This window comes from Phalangium opilio, unplaced genomic scaffold (genome assembly GCF_054372755.1).
Source record: "Phalangium opilio isolate 3A_F unplaced genomic scaffold, DU_Popi_V2 ptg000013l_1, whole genome shotgun sequence".
NCBI lineage: Eukaryota > Metazoa > Arthropoda > Arachnida > Opiliones > Phalangiidae > Phalangium > Phalangium opilio.
Window position 1 is genome coordinate 11,756,170 of NW_028324148.1, and position 21,817 is coordinate 11,777,986.

Here is a 21,817-nt window from a genome sequence, read left to right on the forward strand (position 1 = left end):
AGTTTTAGCTCCGCTCATTTGGTTTCAGAGGCTAGTTTTAGCTCCGCTCATTTGGTTTCAGAGGCTAGTTTTAGCTCCGCCCATTTGGTTCCAGAGGCTAGTTTTAGCTCCGCCCATTTGGTTTCAGAGGCTAGTTTTAGCTCCGCCCATTTGGTTTCAGAGGCTAGTTTTAGCTCCGCCCATTTGGTTTCAGAGGCTAGTTTTAGCTCCGCCCATTTGGTTCCAGAGGCTAGTTTTAGCTCCGCCCATTTGGTTTCAGAGGCTAGTTTTAGCTCCGCCCATTTGGTTTCAGAGGCTAGTTTTAGCTCCGCCCATTTGGTTTCAGAGGCTAGTTTTAGCTCTGCCCATTTGGTTCCAGAGGCTAGTTTTAGCTCCGCCCATTTGGTTCCAGAGGCTAGTTTTAGTTCCACCCATTTGGTTCCAAAGGCTAGTTTTAGCTCCGCCCATTCGGTTCCAAAGGCTAGTTTTAGCTCAGCCCACTCGGTTCCAAAGGCTAGTTTTAGCTCCGCCCATTTGGTTCCAGATGCTAGTTTTAGCTCCGCCCATTTGGGGAACCATTCTGATTGGTTCCTGCCTTTGACAAGGTAAAATAGGCATCTAGAAGATTAGTCAGCACCACATGAACTGATATTGCTTAGTTCACAGTTTAAGTGAAAATTGGAAACAATTTCTGGCATACTTATGTCTAATATGTTATTTCTTACGATTGTGCTATCAAAAATAACTTTTGCATTTTTTTTTACGTTTTGGTTTTAGGAGCTGAAGGAAAAATAGGTCTGGGTTGGCATGGCAACCCAGTCCTTTGTCTCAGGCATGCCATCACTTAATTCGGGTTGCAATGTTCAGCAAGCGACCACAAACTCCCAACAACAGAAACAAAACTCTAGCAGTCAGACCAGCAATGGCAAACATTCGCAAGTAAGTAATGTACGTTGATAGAATTTAGGGTTAAAATGCTACGTACTTGAAGGACGCCAGAAAAGTATTTTTGGTTATCTCTTTTATTACAATAAGGTAATAAATCTAATTTAATGGAAAAGTTCAGGTAACATAACGTTATACCTAAAAAGAACGGCCTTTTTCTAAATGCAAAAGGAATTAAATAGTTAAAGAAATAAATGATTCTTAGTCACCATGATCAAAATTGTGATCATTGAATTATTAAAGAAATGTAACTTTTTAAAACTCTGTAATTAAGTCGTCATTATAATTAGCACACGTTAAAAATCAATAACCAATTATCACCTTAAAATAAAAGCGGAAATTTTGTAGAGAAACTTGATCTGTTAGTTGCGGGAATTTGTCATAGATGGCGCCAATGCCGGTCTTTTAAGATACCAATTGAACACGTTAAAAGTCAATTCCCAATGATCACCTTTGACATGAATTATCCAAAAACAAAAAACCAGAAATTTTGTAGTGAAACTTCATCCGTTAGTTACGGGAATTTATCATAGATGGCGCCTATGTCGGTCTTTTAAAATTCCCATTGAACACGTAAAAAATTATTCTCAATGATCACCTTGGACATGAATTATCCAAAAAAAAAAACCCTAAATTTTATAGTGACACTTGATCTGTTGCGGGAATTTATCATAGATGGCGCCTATGCCCGTCTTTTAAAATTCCCATTGAAAACGAAAAAAATGATTCCCAGTGATCACCTTAGGCATGAATTATCCAAAAACAAAAAAACGGGAAATTTTATAGTGAAACTTGATCTGTTAGTTGCGGGAATTTATCATAGATGGCGCTCATGCCAGTCTTTTAAAATTACCATTGAACACGAGAAAAAATGATTCCCAATGATCACCTTAGACATGAATTATCCTTAAAAAAGAAAACGGATATTTTATAGTGAAACTTGATCTGTTAGTTGTGGGAATTTATCACAGATGGCGACTATGCCAGTCTTATAAAATTCCCATTGAACACATTAAAAATCAATTCCCAATGATCACCTTAGACATGAATTATCCCAAAACAAAAAACTGGAAATTTTATAGCTAAAATTGATCTGTTAGTTGCGGGAATTTATCATAGATGGCGCCTATGCCGGTCTTTTGATATCCCCATTGAACACGAAAAAAATGGTTCCCAATGATCACCTTAGACATGAATTAACCAAAAACAAAAAATTGGAAATTTTATAGTGAAACTTCATCTGTTAGTTACTGGAATTTATCATAGATGGCGCCAATGGCGGTCTTTTAAAATTCACATTGAACACGTTAAAAATCAATTCACAATCATCACCTTAGACATGAATTATCGAAAAACAAAAAACCGGAAATTTTATAGTGAAATTTCATCTGTTAGTTGCGGGAATTTATCATAGATGGCGCCAATGCCGGTCTTTCAATGTTCACTTTTAAGAAGCTTTAAACTGGAATTTATACCTTCACAGCCAAATGGACAAGTAGTGAGCAGTCCAAGCACAACAAACTCCTCTCCTCAAGGATCAGTTTCAACACAAGTCAATGTGGTGGCTCATACAGCCAATCAGCAGGAGTCTCCGCAACATCAGCCTGCTCAGTCTCCTCAGGCAACCCAAAGTGTCGTTCAAACGACAGCTACTGCGGGACCGACTACCCAGTTTATAGCTGTTGCTGGTAACTGAACCATAATAATAATAATTGTTTCTAATACTATAATATGAATTTTATGTTAATTTAGTTTCTGATGAAGATAGCCCTGGTCAAACTGCAGTTTCATTGACCCCTGGTCATCATACATATGTTCATTATGTAGATGGAGGGGCAGATGCTACTAGTCTTTATTCAACAGCTAATGGGCAAATGTATGTTCGTCTCCTGTTACAAGGTCCCCATAAGTGAGATTCGCCAATTAAAGTGTATGGGATTGCAAAACAGTTTATCTTGGCAACAGTCGAGAGTTTTATGTGTGCGAGGTTTAACAAAGGGTTTGGTTGGTCTTTGTTTTTTACTTAGAGTCTAGCAACAGGCTTTTCTAGCTGGGATCTAACTATTCTGAAAGCTTGCGGGATTGCCAGAGGTTAAGGAAAGTCGGAGATTTCCAAAATTGGGGCCAAAAGTCGGAGATTTCCAAAATTGGGGCCAAAAGTCGGAGATTTCCAAAATTGGGGCTAAAAGACGGAGATTTCCAAAATTGGGTCCAAAAGTCGGGGATTTTCAAAATTGGGTCCAAAAGTCGGAGATTTCCAAAAATTGGGTCCAAAATTCGGAGATTTCCAAAAATTGGGTCCAAAATTCGGAGATTTCCAAAATTGGGTCTAAAATTCGGAGATTTCCAAAATTGGGTCCAAAATTCGGAGATTTCCAAAATTGGGTCCAAAAGTCGGAGATTTCCAAAAATTGGGTCCAAAAGTCGGAGATTTCCAAAATTGGGGCTAAAAGTCGGAGATTTCCAAAATTGGGGCTAAAAGTCGGAGATTTCCAAAAATTGGGTCCAAAAGTCGGAGATTTCCAAAAATTGGGTCCAAAAGTCGGAGATTTCCAAAAATTGGGTCCAAAAGTCGGAGATTTCCAAAAATTGGGTCCAAAATTCGGAGATTTACAAAAATTGGGTCCAAAAGTCGGAGATTTACAAAAATTGGGTCCAAAAGTCGGAGATTTTCAAAATTGGAACCAAAAGTCGGAGAATTTAAAATGGACCCAAGTTTATTTGGGAGGTTTAGTTTTAGAATACTGGTGTTATTTCTCACTTATGGCTTGACCAGAAACACGTGCCTTGTGTGAATTCCTCAAGAATTGTGTTCCTTGAACAATTTCTGATTGTTTTTAGGGCTGGGTATTCGGTATATAACGTTACAGACTCTGCCACCATGTACACTCCTGGCACAGCTACGTATTACAGTACTGGTAGTGGAACGGCTGTTAGCTATTCACAGGTGAAGGATCAACATTGTTTATTTGTAATTATGATCTTTTTAATTTCAGGTTAAGCTAACCGTGATAGTTAGGGTTTTTTAGATCCAAGGAAGTTGAATATACCATGGCATGATGGGTAATGTTATATCAAGTTTGATTTAGTTGATACCAAAGACCTGCGTTTTGACTTTCAATGTAAAATGCAATTATTTATTTTATAACTGGGTTAGGCCTTTTAGTGTTTTGTGTAAACATGGCTTTTGTGAAACAGTTAGTCCCCATTTGTATGAATCCAGGTGAAAAAAGCCACAGTAAAAAAAGCTAAGGTAAAAAAAGCCAAGGTAATAAAAGAGAAAAATACGGAAAAAAAGCCATTTTATTTTATATGTAAGGTTCTCCAAATCTTATATTGTGGCTAACCCGAGGGGTCCGACGCTCCTTCAAATCTCGTACTGTAGAAGATTTTAAATCTTGAAATCTTAAAAATCTTCAAATCTTTCAAATCCCAGAAAATCTAATAAATTCTTGATAAATCTTTAAATCTTCACAAATCTTTTAAATCACAGAAAATCTTTAAATCACAGAAAATCTTTAAATACCAAAAAATCTTTAAATACCAAACAATCTTTCAAATCCCAGAAAATCTTTCAAATCCCAGAAAATCTTTCAAATCCCAGAAAATCTTTCAAATCCCAGAAAATCTTTCAAATCCCAGAAAATCTTTCAAATCCCAGAAAATCTTATAAATTCTTGATAAATCTTTAAATCATCACAAATCTTTCAAATCCCAGAAAATATATGGTATATTCAGCTTCCTGGTAAATACCTACTACGTGTAGAAACACGATCTTTTAGTAGCAACTGACGGGTGCCTTAAAGGGTGCTCATGATGCCTGAATTTCAATTTGGGAAGTGGAAAATAATAGAAAATGTGGTATATTGAAGAAAAGTTGACATCAGCCATATAAAACTTCATGGCACTTGAACTGCGTGTCCCTTTAAGCCACCTATAAGAGAGGAATTCGAAAACTTAATAGAGATTGGCACCACCTATTATCATTTCTCCCTAGGTTTAAGCTTATGTCATATAGTAGGCTCGAGCATCCAGTTCAACTTAGTAGGCCCGTTGTTGAATTAAATTTTATACGTACAGGTATTTTAGCAGGATGATTATGTTAATACTTTGGTTTTGTCTGTAAAAACGACTTTAGTGTTTTAAATAATTGTAAGATTTTGATATTCATTTCATTTTTTGTTTTGTCAATTGGCCTTATTCCTGATCAACGCCACCGAGGCGTAGCGGAGATTTTTGGAACTATAATAATACGGTAGCCAATTACAGGTGGCGCTGGAGTCGATGGACTCTGATGGAGATCTGTTATTTTCTCTATTTTGAATCATGTGAATAGCCAAGGCTTAACAAGCGATATGGTTTCAAAAGTATTAAAAGTGGATTTTACCTTTCTTATTCTGTCTAATATTATGAAATAAGACTTTCGGAGTAAATTTTCATTCGATTTTGGTCTATTTGGAGATTATTAGGTTAATAATAATTAGTTAAAACATGTTTTAACATGTTGAAGCGGTAATAATCAAAACAGAGAAAATAACAGATCTCCATCAGAGTACATCAACTCCAGCGCCACCTGTAATTGGCTACTGTATTTTTATAGTTCCAAAAGTCGCCGCTACGCCTCGGTGGCGTTGATCAGGAATAAGGCCAATTAAGGTCACAAGTAAATAGGTGACCATGACTCGCATTAAGCCTTTTTTATTTATTTTTTTTTAACAATTTTCGTTAAGTTGTAATACTAAAGAAATTGGCAACAGAATGATTTGTCGGAAGGTCACATGCCAGAACTGAAATGTGTTTTTACATTTTTGGCCCCAATTTTCCAAGATGGCCGCGTATTTCTAGATTAGATGTTTTGGGCTGGGCTGGGTGTTATTATCACTATCAGTTAGTCATGATTTATTGAGAACATTTTTCGGGTACTAAACTACTAATAAGCTGCAGCGTAACACAGTAATAGCTTGTATGCTCTGTAAAATCTCTATGTTGTATCCTCCCTTTTATTTTTCAACTACTACTACTAACGCTACGTGGAATTAGGTGAACTCAAACGCTAGTCAGGGTGTGACCATCCAAGGTCAATTACTATCTCATCAAGGCGGTGGCACTTACTTGGTCCAGGGGAGTCCAATTGACGGGGATGGTGCCAGCCATACCCTGGCCAGATCCTCCCCTGCCACAGTAAGTACTAAAAATGACCCTGCTTTAATTGACCTATCATCGGTTCGGTTATCGATTGCACTAACTCGGAATTAAAAGGAGCATAAAGGCTTCAAATGATTTTGATTCCCATTAGAATGATTAAATAGGCTTCAAAACGTAAATAGGGCTCTTATTTTATCATTCCGAAGTGAATAAAATCAACTTGCGTGAACTCTCGATGCTCCGTTTAAAGGGAGGGTGAAGTAGAAAATCAAGTGGTTTTTTTATCGATTCTTCTACTAATTACAAGATCAGTCTGCATAGTGAAACATTCAGGAAATACTTCCGAATGATTTTAAAATTCAAATTAGGTTCAGATTTTAAGGATAATTTTAAAGAAGGTCCTCCGGCCAATAGCGTAACGCCTTGCCTTTTTATTAACAAAATTCTCGTGGCACGCTCTGTGTCACGCGCCACGATTGTCACGTCGCGCGCGAATTTTATCAAATCTCGTGATAAATTTCATTCGACACGGAACGTGCCACGAGAATTTTGTTAATAAAAAGGCAGGGCGTTACGCGATTGGTCGGAGGTCCTTCTTTAAAATTATCCTTAAAATCTGAACCTAATTTGAATTTTAAAATCATTCAAAAGTGTTTCCTGAATGTTTCACTATGCAGACTGGTCTTATAATTAGAAGAAGAATCGATAAAAAATCACTTTATGTTCCACTTCACCCTCCCTTTAATAGAACTATGTAGGCCTTGTTATTTGAAATTGTGCACGGAATAGGGACCATTTACCCTCATATATATAACACACCAAGGGGACTCAAAACATGGCCGCAGTATAGTGGGAGGATTTCCTCAAAAACTAACATCAGTGCCTGTTGTACAATTTGTTGATCCTTACTGCGGCCACGTTTTTAGGGGGGTTCCAATAAGGCCCCCACTCTAACCTAACCTAATGTAACCCCGTGGAGCACGTCCTATTTGGAATCCAGGCTGTTAGTGGACTCTGTAATATACAACCTGAAGGCCTGTTCAGACAGAAGCTTTCATTCTTGCTTTACTGATTTCTAAATCTCAGAAACCAGGAAGTTCGTATGAGTCTAAATTTTTCTACTTGAGGAAAGCTTCAGTTTGAAAGTGCCTTAAGTTACCTTAACAATACTAACGTACGCGTCTTGATTGCTGGGTTTTCTGTCTGGCTTTTGGCTAATCCTGTCACAAATTTCGTTTTTTCCCCGCTTTTCTCTAATTTTCCTTAAAACCAACTGATCCATCTGATGGAGGAGAATGGGACCTACAAGGTGCAAGGCTCTCTTATTGATAGTGAAAATCATCACGCAATAACTTCCGCTTCTACTAACGCCCGCATTTCACCCGTTTCTGTAAGTAACCTCCTAATCATTGCCAGTTAGTTAATTAGCTAGCAAAGACATTAACATTAACTAACATTGTAAACCCAATTAAAATTGTTAAATTAAGAACTTAATACGCTCGCGATGCTGGTAACAATACGGGAAACGCTTTAGCGCCGCGGGAGCTATGTGTAATATAGGAAGTTAGTGTTGCGGATAGCTCTTTTAGTTAATCCGAACTTTAAAGCCAAGTGCGGGTCACGTGGTTCCCCTGCAAGTTGACTTTCCTTACGAAGTCCAGTTTTGTCTTGGCGATGGCAGGAGGCATTTGTAAGGAAAGTAAACTTGTAGGCGAACCACGTGACCCACGCTTTGCTTTATTCTCCTTTTGTTCCCGGGTTTCGGCACCTTTTTATGCGTAGCTATTTGGAAATTGGCTTTTATGAGGACTTGAAGTTTTGAAACTATTTAGCTGATTGAAAAATCATCTAGTCTTAATATTAAATATCGGTTAATTAATTTGAAAAATCGAAGTTCTTCCATCAATAAAATTTCTAAAGAGCTTTGCGTAACATGGTGCCGAAACCCGGGAATAAAAGGACTGAAGTTCGCATTAAACAAAAGAGCTATGCATAGCACTATGTTTTAATTTAGTGAGGACCGTCATTGTGAAAACAATTGATCTTAGTTAGATGGGAGGCAAGGAAGTGCCTTTATGTTTAGCTATAGTAATTACCCTATGCCAATTACCAACATGCTCCCTTATCAGTCTGTCTCAGACTACTCGGAAAAATACTCAATTCTTTCACCAAAAGTACGTTTGCTATCTCAACAGTAAGCGTTACTGGATCTTCATTACCATTTATAAAATGGTTTATATTATATGGTTTTGTATTCGTTTTCGTGTTATTTTACCATCAACAAAATTCATTAATTACTAACAAGTCATATATGTAATTAATCGAAATTTCATCTAAGACGCTTTCTAACATCAAGAGTTTATAGAGAGATTACATAAAACGAATGAAATTGTGGCCGAAATGAGTAGTTTATTGTGAAAGGTAGCGTGTCATTGATGTTGAGAAGGGTTCCACAAAACCCTTGCATCCGCCTGTGAAAATGGCGCTTGGTTCTCCGCGTTGTCTACAATTTAACTCATGCCAAGCGATTTGCTTAATCCTTTGAACCGAAACTAGAATTAAATGCTAATCAAAAATGCAATCGGTATTTACCATACTTTCACTATGAGTACAGTAATTAGAGAAACGCGTTATTTGAAATTTCACGTTTAATTGAAATGGTTTAATCAGGCATCTCAATGAGAGATTGACTACACTCGTCTTGCTGTACAATAGAGAATACTGTATCTACTTTTTTCGTCATTGTATTTGAGCTCTTAAAGGGAGGGTGAAGTGGAAAATCAAGTAATCTTTTATCGATTCTTCTAGTAATAGGTGAATATATAAAGTATTTGGTCTTGCTCAACTTGTCAAAAAATAAGAAAACGTCATCACAGTTGCGCGCGATTTTGCACGAGACGTAAGTCTAGATGTAGAATGCTCGTGAGGATTTTTTTTTTCAAACTAAAACAAATTTCCTCACGTGCATTCTTTTCACAATCTTACGAATTTGAGCGCGAGCGCCATTTTTCCACACTAGAAACGTCACTCGTGACGATTTGTTATATTTTTCAATTAGCTCCTCCTACTTTATATATTTACCTATTATAAGACCAGTCTGCATAGTGAAACATTAAGGAAATACTTCCTGATGATTTTAAAATTCAAATTAGGTTCCGATTTTAAGGATAATTTGAAGTATCCCCCTCCGACCAATCGCGTAACGCCCTGCCTTTTTATTAACAAAATTCTCGTGGCACGCTCCGTGTCGAATGAAATTTATCGCGAGATTTGATAAAAATTGCGCGCGATGTGACAGTCGTGGCACGAGACATGGAGCGTGCCACAAGAATTTTGTTAACAAAAAGGCAGGGCGTTACGCGATTGGTCGGAGGTCCTTATTCCAAATTATCCATAAAATCTGAACCTAATTTGAATTTTAAAATAATTCGGAGGCATTCCCTGAATGTTTCACTATGCAGACTGGTCTTGTAATTAGTAGAAGAATCCATGAAAAATCACTTGATTTTCCACTTCACCCTCCCTTTTTAAAAGCTCGAGAAAATGGCCATAGGTCATTTTTATCGCGAATTAGTTTTGGCTTCATGTTTGCCTCAAAAATCAAAACTTTCGTGAGATTGTAACGATCCTCTATAGCTTCGTTATTCAACAGTGTTGAAAAACGATCGTATTCTTAACCTCTAAATTAACCCTAACGTGGTTGTTTGTAGTCTCTTTATAAATTCTACCTAACACTAAATGTATATCTCTTATTAACAATGTTTGTCTCTAATGCTTTTAATTTTACTAAAATTTCTTGGTATACTTAACGTTGTTAACCCGTCATAAAAAAATAACCGCAAGAACTTTCAGGATGAAATTGGTAAAGCGCCAGCTGACATCTTGTCCTCTTATTCTAATGATCAGTGCGTGATCCAGACTTTACACGGTACCCATGAAGGGGCCACGCAATTGCAAGCCTTGGCGGTGGCTAGCACGCAACAACAGCAACAACAATCGCAACAGCAACAGTCGACCGCTACTACTACTACGACTACTACCACCGCTACCCAACATTCGCAACAGCAAAATGTCAGAGACATGGACATAATACATGTACGTTTCAAATTTAAAACAAACGCCCCTCCCCCTTCTATAAATATATATATATTTGTAAATTATTCTTTCGCTGATCGAACCTCTATTTTCATACTTATGTACTGATTGGTTTTCGATTTCGTATGAATTATATCGAAAAATTTACTTTGTAACTGCGTATCGAAATAGCTTTACAGCAAATTCAATTTTATGCGATAGTTCCCAATTTTTTTAGAAGAAAACTTTAATATTCTACCAAATGGCGCAGATTTGTGATAAGCAAACATACTACCGCGTTTAGCCAATATTCAGTGCGATTAATCGATTAAATCTTGAATTTTCGCTAACCTCTACTATTTAGACATAGTTTATATTGCACATTAGTCGCCTTTTTCTGTTCTCATCTGCAATTCTATGGCCGATGTTCAGTGTGATTAATCGATTAGAATCTTGCATTTATCGCTCCTTATATTGCACTTTACCATTATTGAATAGTTTTCGTCGCCTTTTTGGTGTTCAAAGCTGAAACTCGGGTCAATATTCAGTGCGGTTAATCGATTAGAATCTTGAATTTTCGCTGAGATCTACTATTTAGACAGTTTATATTGCACATTACCATTATTGTATAATATGCGTCGCCGTTTTGGTGTTCTAATATGAAACCCTATGGCCAATATTCAATGCGATTAATCGATTAGAATCTTGAATTTATCGCGCATCTCTATTTATACAGTTTATATTGCATTTTACCATAAGTGAATGCTGAATAGTTTTCGTCGCCTTTTTTCTGTCCTAATCTGCAACTATATGGTCAATATTCAGTGCGATTAATCGATTAGAATTTTGAATTTATCGCTCGTTATATTGCGCTTTAACATCATTCAATAATTTGTCGTCTTTTTGGTGTTCTAATCTGGAACTCTGTGTCCAATATGCAGTACGATTAATCGATTAGAGTGTTGAATTTATCGCGTATCTCTATTTAGACATAGTTTATATTGCACTTTACCACTAGTGAATAGTGTTCGTTTTGTTTTTGGTATTCTAATCTGCAACTCTATGGCCAATATTCAGTATGATTAATCGATTAAAAGGTGAATTTATTGCTCTTTATATTGAGCTTTACCATTGTAGAATACTTTTCGTCCCCTTTTTTTTCTGTGCTAATCTGCAATTCCATGGCCAGTATTTAGTACGATTAATCGATTAAAAGGTGAATTAATCGCTCTTTATATTGAGCTTTACCATTATTGAGTACTTTTCGTCCCCTTTTTTCTGTGCTAATCCGCAACTCTATGGCCAATATTTAGTACGATTAATCGATTAAAAGGTGAATTAATCGCTCTTTATATTGAGCTTTACCATTATTGAGTACTTTTCGTCCCCTTTTTCTGTGCTAATCTGCAACTCTATGGCTAGTATTAAGTACGATTAATCGATTAAAAGGTGAATTATTCGCCTGCCACTATACCATTCATAGAACTTAATATTATTGTATCGGATATATTAGGATCAACCCGAGCTTCTCCTGTTATGCGCCTATAAACGACCCTACCTTTAAAAACTGAATAATCGGTTTATACGCTTTAAGTAGCTATTTTGATCGTATTGAGAATAATGATGAACCAATCAGTACATTGAAGAAAAGAACGGAGGTGTTTATTTTCTGGTTAATTCCTCCTGAGCTAGAGCTAGCTACCTTTTTTATATATTTATTATTTTAAAACTCTTCCTGTTTTTTAATATTATTATTATTATTATTATTATTATTAAAAATCCCTCGACAAAATGTTGTCTGGATCTCGGAAGCTGATCATTTGATTTGTTTGTTTTTTCATTGCTTTGTTGGACCTCCCCTTCGATTTTCCTTCGAGCGCATGTGTTCTCATTTAACCAAAAATTGAAAAATTTGTCCACATTTGTTGACTGCTACACAGTGTGTGAGTGTTTAACCCATGCTTTTTTAATTTTATATTCATATTTCGATTCGTTCAATTCATTTTACGTTAAGCGCTATGTAAATCCACATTCAAGCTAATATATTACGGGTATTGGCTTAAATAGAGGACCAATAGGAAACGCGTATAAGGCATTTTGTTGAAAACGCCGATTAGTTCTTTAGCTGACCAATTATAGTTCGATTTGCTAGAAGGGTCGTCACTTTAGTTACGGGTGGGGCCGGAAATAAGCACAGGACACTGGACATTGTCCAATGTCCTATATTTTTCTAGAAACTGGACATTTTCACCAATAAATTTTTTCCAAGTTTTGATAGCTTGACTATGAAGATGCAGGGTGTGACCATCCAAGGTCAATTACTATCTCATCAAGGCGGTGGCACTTACTTGGTCCAGGGGAGTCCAATTGACGGGGATGGTGCCAGCCATACCCTGGCCAGACACTATTTTTGAACACTCCAGTGGACAATGTCCTATACGAACTTTTTCTTATTTCCAGCCCTCTTTACTGGTAGTTTATGTTAGTTAAAAGGCGTCTGCTTTGTGTTCTGTGAGTTGATAGGCGACCATAGTCGTGAAAGACATAGGCTAGAAATTCCTGTTGCATGTTGTCTATAAACAAAATGTTGCAGACTTTCAAAATGTCGGAAATGGTAGTCTCGAACTTCAGTTTGTTACCGATTAAAATAAATCGTTTGAAACTCCATTCGACTAATTCAAAAATCTAATATTTTTAATTAGTCAAAAATACCTTGACTCATAATGGTTTTCAGTAACTGAAACATTTTATTAATCGATTAAATAGTCTTTTGATTAATCGAAGCTTTAAATAATTAATCTATTAAATAGTCTTTTGATTAATAGAATCTTTAAATAATTAATCGATTAAATAGTCTTTTGATTAATAGAATCTTTAAATAATTAATCGATTAAATAGTCTTTTGATTAATAGAATCTTTAAATAATTAATCCATTAAATAGCCTTTTGATTAATCGAAGCTTTAAATAATTAATCCATTAAATAGCCTTTTGATTAATCGAAGCTTTAAATAATTAATCCATTAAATAGCCTTTTGATTAATCGAAGCTTTAAATAATTAATCCATTAAATAGCCTTTTGATTAATCGAAGCTTTAATTAATTAATCGATTACATAGTCTTTTGATTAATCGAAGCTTTAATTAATTAATCGATTACATAGTCTTTTGATTAATCGAAGCTTTAATTAATTAATTAATCAATTAAATAGTCTTTTGATTAATCGAGGCTTTAAATAATTAATCGATTAAATAGCCTTTTGATTAATCGAGGCTTTAAATAATTAATCGATTAAATAGCCTTTTGATTAATCGAGGCTTTAAATAATTAATCGATTAAATAGCCTTTTGATTAATCGAGGCTTTAAATAATTAATCGATTAAATAGCCTTTTGATTAATCGAGGCTTTAAATAATTAATCGATTAAATAGCCTTTTGATTTAAGGTAAAGCTTGGTTCTCATTTAGCTTATTCTTAAGTATTTTTACTAACCGTTTTTTTATATGTACACATTCCGGGAATATAGTCGACAAGTGAGAAGAACTAGCATTTACACTGGGAATATCCAATAAGGACGGTTTAATGACTAAGTTTTCGCCGAGCTGAAATAATCGGCTGTCTGTGAACTAATATATTTTTATCAAAAATTTTTTTATTGAATCATTTGAGAATTATAGTCTTTCAAAATAGTGTTAACTGTATTTCTATTGGTCCTTAACATTTAAGACAATCAAAATCTTAAGCTTTTGAGCTTTTACAAGTTTACCTAAAAGACGCTAAAGCATGGTATACCACTCAATAAGCACCTTTTTTATATGCATGTAATATTTTTGTAGAACACATACAATACAAAAACCCCACATAATATTTTATGATTAATGTCAGGGAGGCATATCTTCAAATCGAAGGAAGGAATAAATTCGCGATTTTGACGTGCACTGTAGTAGGCGGGGCGTACTTATTGACATTGGTGTCGCTTTCAAGCTCCATGTCGAGACAAATTTAGCCCCGGATTTGATAGAAATTGCGCAATGTGACTATCATAGAGCGTGCCACGTTAATTTTGTTAACAAGAAGGCAGGGCGTTACGCGATTGGCCAGAGGTGGTAATAGAGCTATCTCAGAAGCCTTAGTGTGACGTCACCCATGCTATTTGCCCTTGGAACCCAAGTCGTACCAAACATGGCCACCCACTGCCAAAGCTAAGCCCGTGACGTTTTACGTAGGCACTGACGTCACAACTGAGATAGCTCTATTTCAAATCTTACATCGAATCTCAAACTTATTTGAATTTTAAAATCATTCGTAGGTATTTCCCATGAAGTTTGATCATAAAACACTTTATATTCCAAACTTCGTGACTAACGCGTGGATTAGAATAATTGGGCATATATTCCTTCCTTCTAATTTAAAGTTATGTCTCCCTGATTTATTATTATACACTCTGATTATTCTTCTTCGTGAACATACGTACCACATTTACTATTTATACTTACTGACGAATACGAGCATGTATAAATACTATATTATATTATACATATACTGATATACCGTTTTTAACTGGATGCTTTAAAGCCATCGTGAAAATAACGTACATTTTTCAATATTCTTAATTTGAACAACGGGAAATTATTAAAGAACAAGTTTCATGAAAGCCGCGTGTCCAATTTGCAATTAATAGAGTTGATTGAGAGCTTCATTAGGATGTGAAATTAAGCCTTTTTGGCTATCAACTAAGATCTATTGGGGGTTTTTTCTTGTAAGGCTTGAAATGGGGAACGATTTTCGTTCATTCGTTTGACTAAACCATTTGTTCACACATGTCAAACCTGTTCGCCAGTAATTAGTAACTGAGTTAATTATTTGTTACGAGGAGGTTATTCAAACTTATTTCTTCAATAGAGCCAAGAAATGCACGATGAAAGTCATTAGCAAGTTTTGTTGAAGATTACGTAATATAGAATTAAAATTGGTGATCATTTAGATGGTTTGAAAGTGACTTTTGGGGGACAATGTATGAATAATGTCTCGCTAATGCTAATGTAACAGACCCAACCAACAAATCGTTTGAACTTTTATAACGGCTCAGATCTCGTTCTCGGATTTTGAGGCGAGAAAGGGATAACGTGATTGGCTTGACTTTGCCATGCGCAGAACCTGTTTAACCCCAATAGGCAGACTCTAATCCAATCAGAAAAATAAGAGATTTATTTTCGTCGCTCAACGACAGATGGTGCTACCATCAACTTTGTTAGTCACGTGATCCTATCCCTTAGATGGAGACGAAACCAAGCCAACTTGTTAGGGGCTAACAGTTTTTTGGTTTTCTGATTAATAACACTGTCAATGGAGCCTTTCTACATTCTGAGTTGTCAGTGGTAGGCACTATTCTAGACAAGAGTTTGTGTCCAGCAGTTAACGAGAATTTTTGAAATACTACGCCATCTACTGGTTAATATGGGAACTAAAAAGTAGTTTATTATGAGAATAAATTAAATAATTGCCCTTTTGTCTCGAAGAAATGTAATATTACTTATTACACAACCTTTACAAAGCTCTCTTTCAACAATTAAAATCAACCGAAACGTTTCTTGGAATTTCATGAAACTTGTTCTTTAATTTACTCTGAATCGTACACTATACTGTCTTAAAATGCTTGTCACTTATAAAAAGCTATAAAATTCATTTAAAGTACACTAATTACAAAAATAGGGAAACTTAATGAAAGGCTTTGAAGTATCTGCATACACTTTATATATATTAAAAAAGAACAATTTAATACTTATTAAAATTTTTGCTTACAAATCACGTCTTAAATGAAAAAAAAAAAATCTTTGTTTTTGCTCGGCCACCGTTTTTTTGTCTTTTTCTCGACCTCTCTCTCTTCCCATTCCTGATTGCCAATCCTATCTCAACTATCCTGTGCAGGTCCAATGGTTAATTGATAATTACGAGACTGCCGAAGGAGTCAGTTTGCCCAGGAGTACGTTGTACAATCATTACTTGAGACACTGCAAAGAGCACAAGTTAGAACCCGTTAACGCCGCCTCTTTTGGCAAGCTGATCAGATCGGTCTTTCTCGGACTTCGAACGAGACGCTTAGGAACTAGGTGCGTGCAGTTATTGCCGTTAAATTTGTTGCGTTTAGTTGCCGTTCAACTTATATTTGTGTTTTAGGGGTAATTCAAAGTATCATTATTACGGAATCCGAGTCAAGCCAACGTCACCGTTGAATCAAATTAGTACGGAAGAATCCGGTTCTAGTCTACGGCAAACGGGAAGTCAAACCAAAAAGTTAGTAATGATTTTGCGTTGCTTAGTTAAGTGACTTTTATTTATTTGTTTGTTTACTTATTTGTTTGTTTGTTTGTTTGTTTATTTATTAGTTTCATTGTTTGTTTGTTTGTTTATTTATTAGTTTCATTGTTTGTTTGTTTGTTTATTAGTTTCATTGTTTGTTTGTTTGTTTATTTATTTGTTTGTTTATTTATTAGTTTCATTGTTTGTTTGTTTGTTTATTTATTTGTTTGTTTATTTATTAGTTTGATTGTTTGTTTGTTTGTTTATTTATTAGTTTGATTGTTTGTTTATTTGTTTATTTATTAGTTTGTTTATTTGTTTATTTATGTGTTTGTTTATTTGTTTGTTTATTTGTTTGTTTGTTTGTTTGTTTATTTATTTGTTTGTTTATTTATTTGTTTGTTTGTTTGTTTATTTATTTGTTTATTTGTTTGTTTATTTGTTTGTTTATTTGTTTGTTTGTTTGTTTATTTGTTTATTTGTTTGTTTGTTTGTTTGTTTATTTGTTTGTTTGTTTGTTTGTTTGTTTGTTTGTTTATTTGTTTGTTTGTTTGTTTGTTTGTTTATATATTTTTGGATAAGGCCATTTTTACCTTCTGCAAATTAATTTATAAAACAATACTTTAATGTGCGCGAGCTTTTGTACTTACAATGGTTGCCATGAGATGACGCTATTTCGTATTGGCGTTATGTATCGGTAATAAGAATCACATAGCAATCATAATTTTTAAAGCCAGTCTCTGCTGTGGTTTAATTTAAACGATTGCCACTAGTCGAGAGGTGTAGTTTACTGTCTTGCTAAGCTTAGCTCCGTCCTCATGGATGAGTCCTGATTGGTTCATACTTTTGACAAGTTAGATTTGGTGTGTAGATGATTAGCTAGGGTCTTAGAGACGCCACAGGATCCGACATTTGCTTTAGTGTTTTTTTATAACAATGGCCTTCTGCTAATACACCTTCTCTTGTCATGAAAAAGTTTCAAATATCTGGTTGTTCAATGCTGAGCTCTGATTGGTTGTTCAATGCTGAGATTGATTGTTCAATGCTGAGCTCTGATTGGTTGTTCAATGCTGAGCTCTGATTGGTTGTTCAATGCTGAGCTCTGATTGGTTGTTCAATGCTGAGCTCCGATTGGTTGTTCAATGCTGAGCTCCGATTGGTTGTTCAATGCTGAGCTCCGATTGGTTGTTCAATGCTGAGCTCCGATTGGTTGTTCAATGCTGAGCTCCGATTGGTTGTTCAATGCTGAGCTCCGATTGGTTGTTCAATGCTGAGCTCCGATTGGTTGTTCAATGCTGAGCTCCGATTGGTTGTTCAATGCTGAGCTCCGATTGGTTGTTCAATGCTGAGCGCTCCGATTGGTTGTTCAATGCTGAGCGCTCCGATTGGTTGTTCAATGCTGAGCGCTCCGATTGGTTGTTCAATGCTGAGCGCTCCGATTGGTTGTTCAATGCTGAGCGCTCCGATTGGTTGTTCAATGCTGAGCGCTCCGATTGGTTGTTCAATGCTGAGCGCTCTGATTGGTTGTTCAATGCTGAGCGCTCTGATTGGTTGTTCAATGCTGAGCGCTCTGATTGGTTGTTCAATGCTGAGCGCTCTGATTGGTTGTTCAATGCTGAGCGCTCTGATTGGTTGTTCAATGCTGAGCGCTCTGATTGGTTGTTCAATGCTGAGCGCTCTGATTGGTTGTTTAATGCTTAGCTCTGATAGGTTGTTCAATGCTGAGCTCTGATAGGTTGTTCAATGCTGAGCTCTGATTGGTTGTTCAATGCTGAGCTCTGATTGGTTCCTACCTTTGACAAGTTAGATTTGGTGTGTAGATGATAAGCTAGGATCTTAGAGGTGCCACAGGATTTTTGTATAACAATGTTCTTCTGCTAATGCACCTTCTCTGGTGATTAAAATGTTACAAATATCATTGGTTGTTCAATAAGGTATTTGCTCGCATCATTTCAGGTACAAGTCTAGTTCATTGACCAAAGCAGAGTTAAATGACAGTAACAGTGACACGGGAAATTCCACTAGCGGAGCTCCGAGCTCGGACTCGCCTCATCCAGTTCCCACTCCAATCCAGCCAACTCCTCAACAACAACAGCACCAACAGTATCTTGGTGACGCTACAGCCGCCATGCCTGCCTTAGTTGAGTTAGAGTACGACCCTTCTCTTATACCCGAAGGAATCACGGATGACGATTTGGATGCCTTTCGTACATTATACAGAGATTTCTGTGAGGTAATGTAGTCATTTCAGTTCACTCTTTCATTATGAACTATATATATTAAGCCCCTTATACTGTATGAGACATAATAGTTAGGGTTTATAGATTTTTGAAAGAACAAACATCGTTAAAGGGAATGCGAAGCTTCGTTTGAAAAACCTCTGATTTATGTAACAAAAGATAGAATTAATTTCTGTGAATTCAAAAATATCAATTAAGCTTTTAGTTCTCCGACTTCTGCTGGTTATTTGGCAATATGCATTTGAAAATGCTTCATTTGAAATTATTTGAAATCCACTTTTTATGAAAGGCTAAAACGTTTCCCGTAGGCTGACGTCATAGATATATTTTTCCCCTTAGAGATGGTGCCACTCTCTCCGCTATCAGACCCAGAGTTTAGACTGGCGAAAAGGCGCTCGAGACGCGTATAGGATTCCCGCGCTTTTTTTTTCCCTCGCGTCATAGTGATGTCATCAAACGGGCGAACAAGCTCGACAAGACTAAAAATTATTGATATATCGAAACTGCTGCAGAGTTTTCGTGATTTTTTTTCAATGGATTTTAAAAATATTAACTTTGATTCAATTATATTAAAAACTTTATATTTTGAAAGTAGAGACTTGAAAGTGTAACATATAATACCACTTTCGTCGTAAAATATGATATGAAATTGTAAATTCGCATATTTTTTATGATTACAGTCATTCTTAGAGGCGGTAGTTGGGTTACAGTTTTCGCTGGTGGAACAGCTTTGGCAGGTATTTTGGAGAGCCCCAGGAGGCCATGGGCACAGTCAAAAGTAAGTCACTCACCCTTCCTAATTCCTATTGGTAAACACTAGAGTTCGTTAAGAAAATGGTGTTCAATTTGACAGTGAACAAGAGAAAGTTTTAAGCAAGTCAAAGCTTTACATTCTCTGCAAATACGAACCTGTTCTAAGGTTCGTTCGGAAAGCAGATTATCAATTTTATCAGAACCTAGTTGACGTTTTAATACCGGATGTCCTAAGGCCTATACCCAGTAAGATTGTTCATGATTTTCGTCTTTAATTCAGTAGATGTGAACTAATAAGGATTTATTATGATATCAGGTTCACTTACGCAAGCTATTCGGAACTTTGCTAAAAGTTTAGAAGGCTGGTTGACATCAGCAATGAATGGATGTCCGAATGAGATGCTTAAAATTAAAGTAAGTTCTAGTCAAAAATAGCGCCTTCATTTGGTCAAGTTTATTTGGTCGCTTTTATAAGGCTCTGATGTCTTCATGTTTTTTGCCTTAATAAGGCTTTCACACGAGTCACTTTCGTCGTTGTTGTAAGGCTTTCACATGAGTCACTTTCGTCGTTGTAAGGCTTTCGCATGAGACACTTTCGTCGTTGTTATGAGGCTTTCACATGAGTCACTTTCGTCGTTGTAATTCTTTCACATGAGTCACTTTCGTCGTTGTTGTAAGGCTTTCACATGAGTCACTTTCGTCGTTGTTGTAAGGCTTTCACATGAGTCACTTTCGTCGTTGTTGTAAGGGTTTCACATGAGTCACTTTCGTCGTTGTTGTAATTCTTTCACATGAGTCACTTTCGTCGTTGTTGTAATTCTTTCACATGAGTCACTTTCGTCGTTGTTGTCATTCTTTCACATGAGTCACTTTCCTCGTTGTTGTAAGGGTTTCACATGAGTCACTTTCGTCGTTGTTATAAGGCTTTCACATGAGTCACTTTCGTCGTTGTTGTAATTCTTTTACATGAGTTACTTTCGTCGTTGTTATAAGGGTTTCACATGAGTCACGTTTGTCTTTGTTATGAGGCTTTCTTTTAACGAGTCTCATTCGTCACTGCAATATCACTCATTTGTTGTCATCCGTCACTGTAGTGTTACTCATTTAAAGACACCTGAAATTAATATATAATTTCGTCGAAAATGTTATTTCAGATTAGTTCTGTCAGTGCCTTCGCTCAAACACTGAGACGATACACCTCACTTAATCATTTGGCTCAGGCTGCTCGAGCTGTACTTCAGAACTCTCTGCAGATCAACCAAATGTTAGCCGATCTCAATAGGGTGGATTTTCATAACGTACAAGAACAAGCTTCCTGGGTTTGCCAGTGCGAGGATGGCATGGTGCAACGCTTGGAGCAAGACTTCAAACTAACCTTGCAGCAGCAAAATTCCCTGGAACAATGGGCCGCTTGGCTAGACGGTGTCGTCACCCTGGTTCTCTTACCTCATCAAGGAAAACCCGATTTTCCTAAAGCTGCCAGACAGTTTCTTTTAAAGTGGTCTTTTTATAGGTGAGTTCGTAACCTTTCATAGTTTTCCTTTTGTTCGTAACCTTCATGTAACGTTTCATTGTTTTCCTTTTGTTCGTAACCTTCATGTAACCTTTCATATAGTTTTCCTTTTGTTCGTAACCTCCATGTAACCTTTCGTAGTTTTCCTTTTGTTCGTAACCTTCATGTAACCTTTCGTAGTTTTCCTTTTGTTCGTAACTTTCATGTAACCTTTCGTAGTGTTCCTTTTGTTCGTAACTTTTTATAGTTTTCTGGGGCAATCAAGTTTTACTGCATATTCTCGTTACAGTTCAATGGTTATACGTGATTTGACATTACGTAGTGCAGCCAGTTTTGGGTCTTTCCATTTAATTCGTCTTCTGTATGATGAGTACATGTTTTATTTAATTGAGCACAAAGTGGCGAAAGCTACCGGAGAAACGCCCATTGCCGTCATGGGAGAAGTAAGTCTTTTTAAGGACATAATGTTGTAGGCATGTATAAAAATTTAAAGTGTAATGGTCCAAATCGAGGGGTCCGTCATTCGAAAAAAATACGTACGGGATTTTTAAATCCCTCGGATTTTTATGGATTTTTACGTATTTTTGTTTTTTAAATGGATTTGTCGATTTTTTATAAAAATCCAAAATCCAATAGGATTTTCAAAAAAAACCCGTTGTGTTTTTCAGTTTTTTCATGGAATTTCGTATTTTTTCGGGATTTTGTATTTTTTTTCGGGATTTTGTATTTTTTTTCGGGATTTTGTATTTTTTTTCGGGATTTTGTATTTTTTTCGGGATTTTGTATTTTTTTTCGGGATTTTGTATTTTTTCGGGATTTCGTAAATTGTTTTAGGAATATCACTATTTGTTTTGGGATTTCGTATTTTT

At 36.2% G+C, this 21,817-nt stretch overlaps 1 protein-coding gene across 1 annotated transcript in view; it reads left to right on the forward strand.

Annotated features, from left to right (window-relative positions):
- LOC149709122 (DNA-binding protein RFX2-like) overlaps window positions 1–21,817 on the forward strand; it is a 33,670-nt gene that overhangs the window by 1,850 nt on the left and 10,003 nt on the right. Inside the window, exons 2-16 of the mRNA XM_089864550.1 lie at window positions 757–918; window positions 2,408–2,612; window positions 2,677–2,800; window positions 3,766–3,895; window positions 5,965–6,105; window positions 7,346–7,459; window positions 9,922–10,164; window positions 16,071–16,252; window positions 16,320–16,436; window positions 18,399–18,675; window positions 19,363–19,460; window positions 19,536–19,681; window positions 19,752–19,849; window positions 20,590–20,948; window positions 21,238–21,391. Of these exons, the coding sequence (XP_089720676.1) occupies window positions 787–918; window positions 2,408–2,612; window positions 2,677–2,800; window positions 3,766–3,895; window positions 5,965–6,105; window positions 7,346–7,459; window positions 9,922–10,164; window positions 16,071–16,252; window positions 16,320–16,436; window positions 18,399–18,675; window positions 19,363–19,460; window positions 19,536–19,681; window positions 19,752–19,849; window positions 20,590–20,948; window positions 21,238–21,391 (2,520 nt within the window). The 5' untranslated portion in view covers window positions 757–786. The remainder of the gene's footprint in view (window positions 1–756; window positions 919–2,407; window positions 2,613–2,676; window positions 2,801–3,765; window positions 3,896–5,964; window positions 6,106–7,345; window positions 7,460–9,921; window positions 10,165–16,070; window positions 16,253–16,319; window positions 16,437–18,398; window positions 18,676–19,362; window positions 19,461–19,535; window positions 19,682–19,751; window positions 19,850–20,589; window positions 20,949–21,237; window positions 21,392–21,817) is intronic.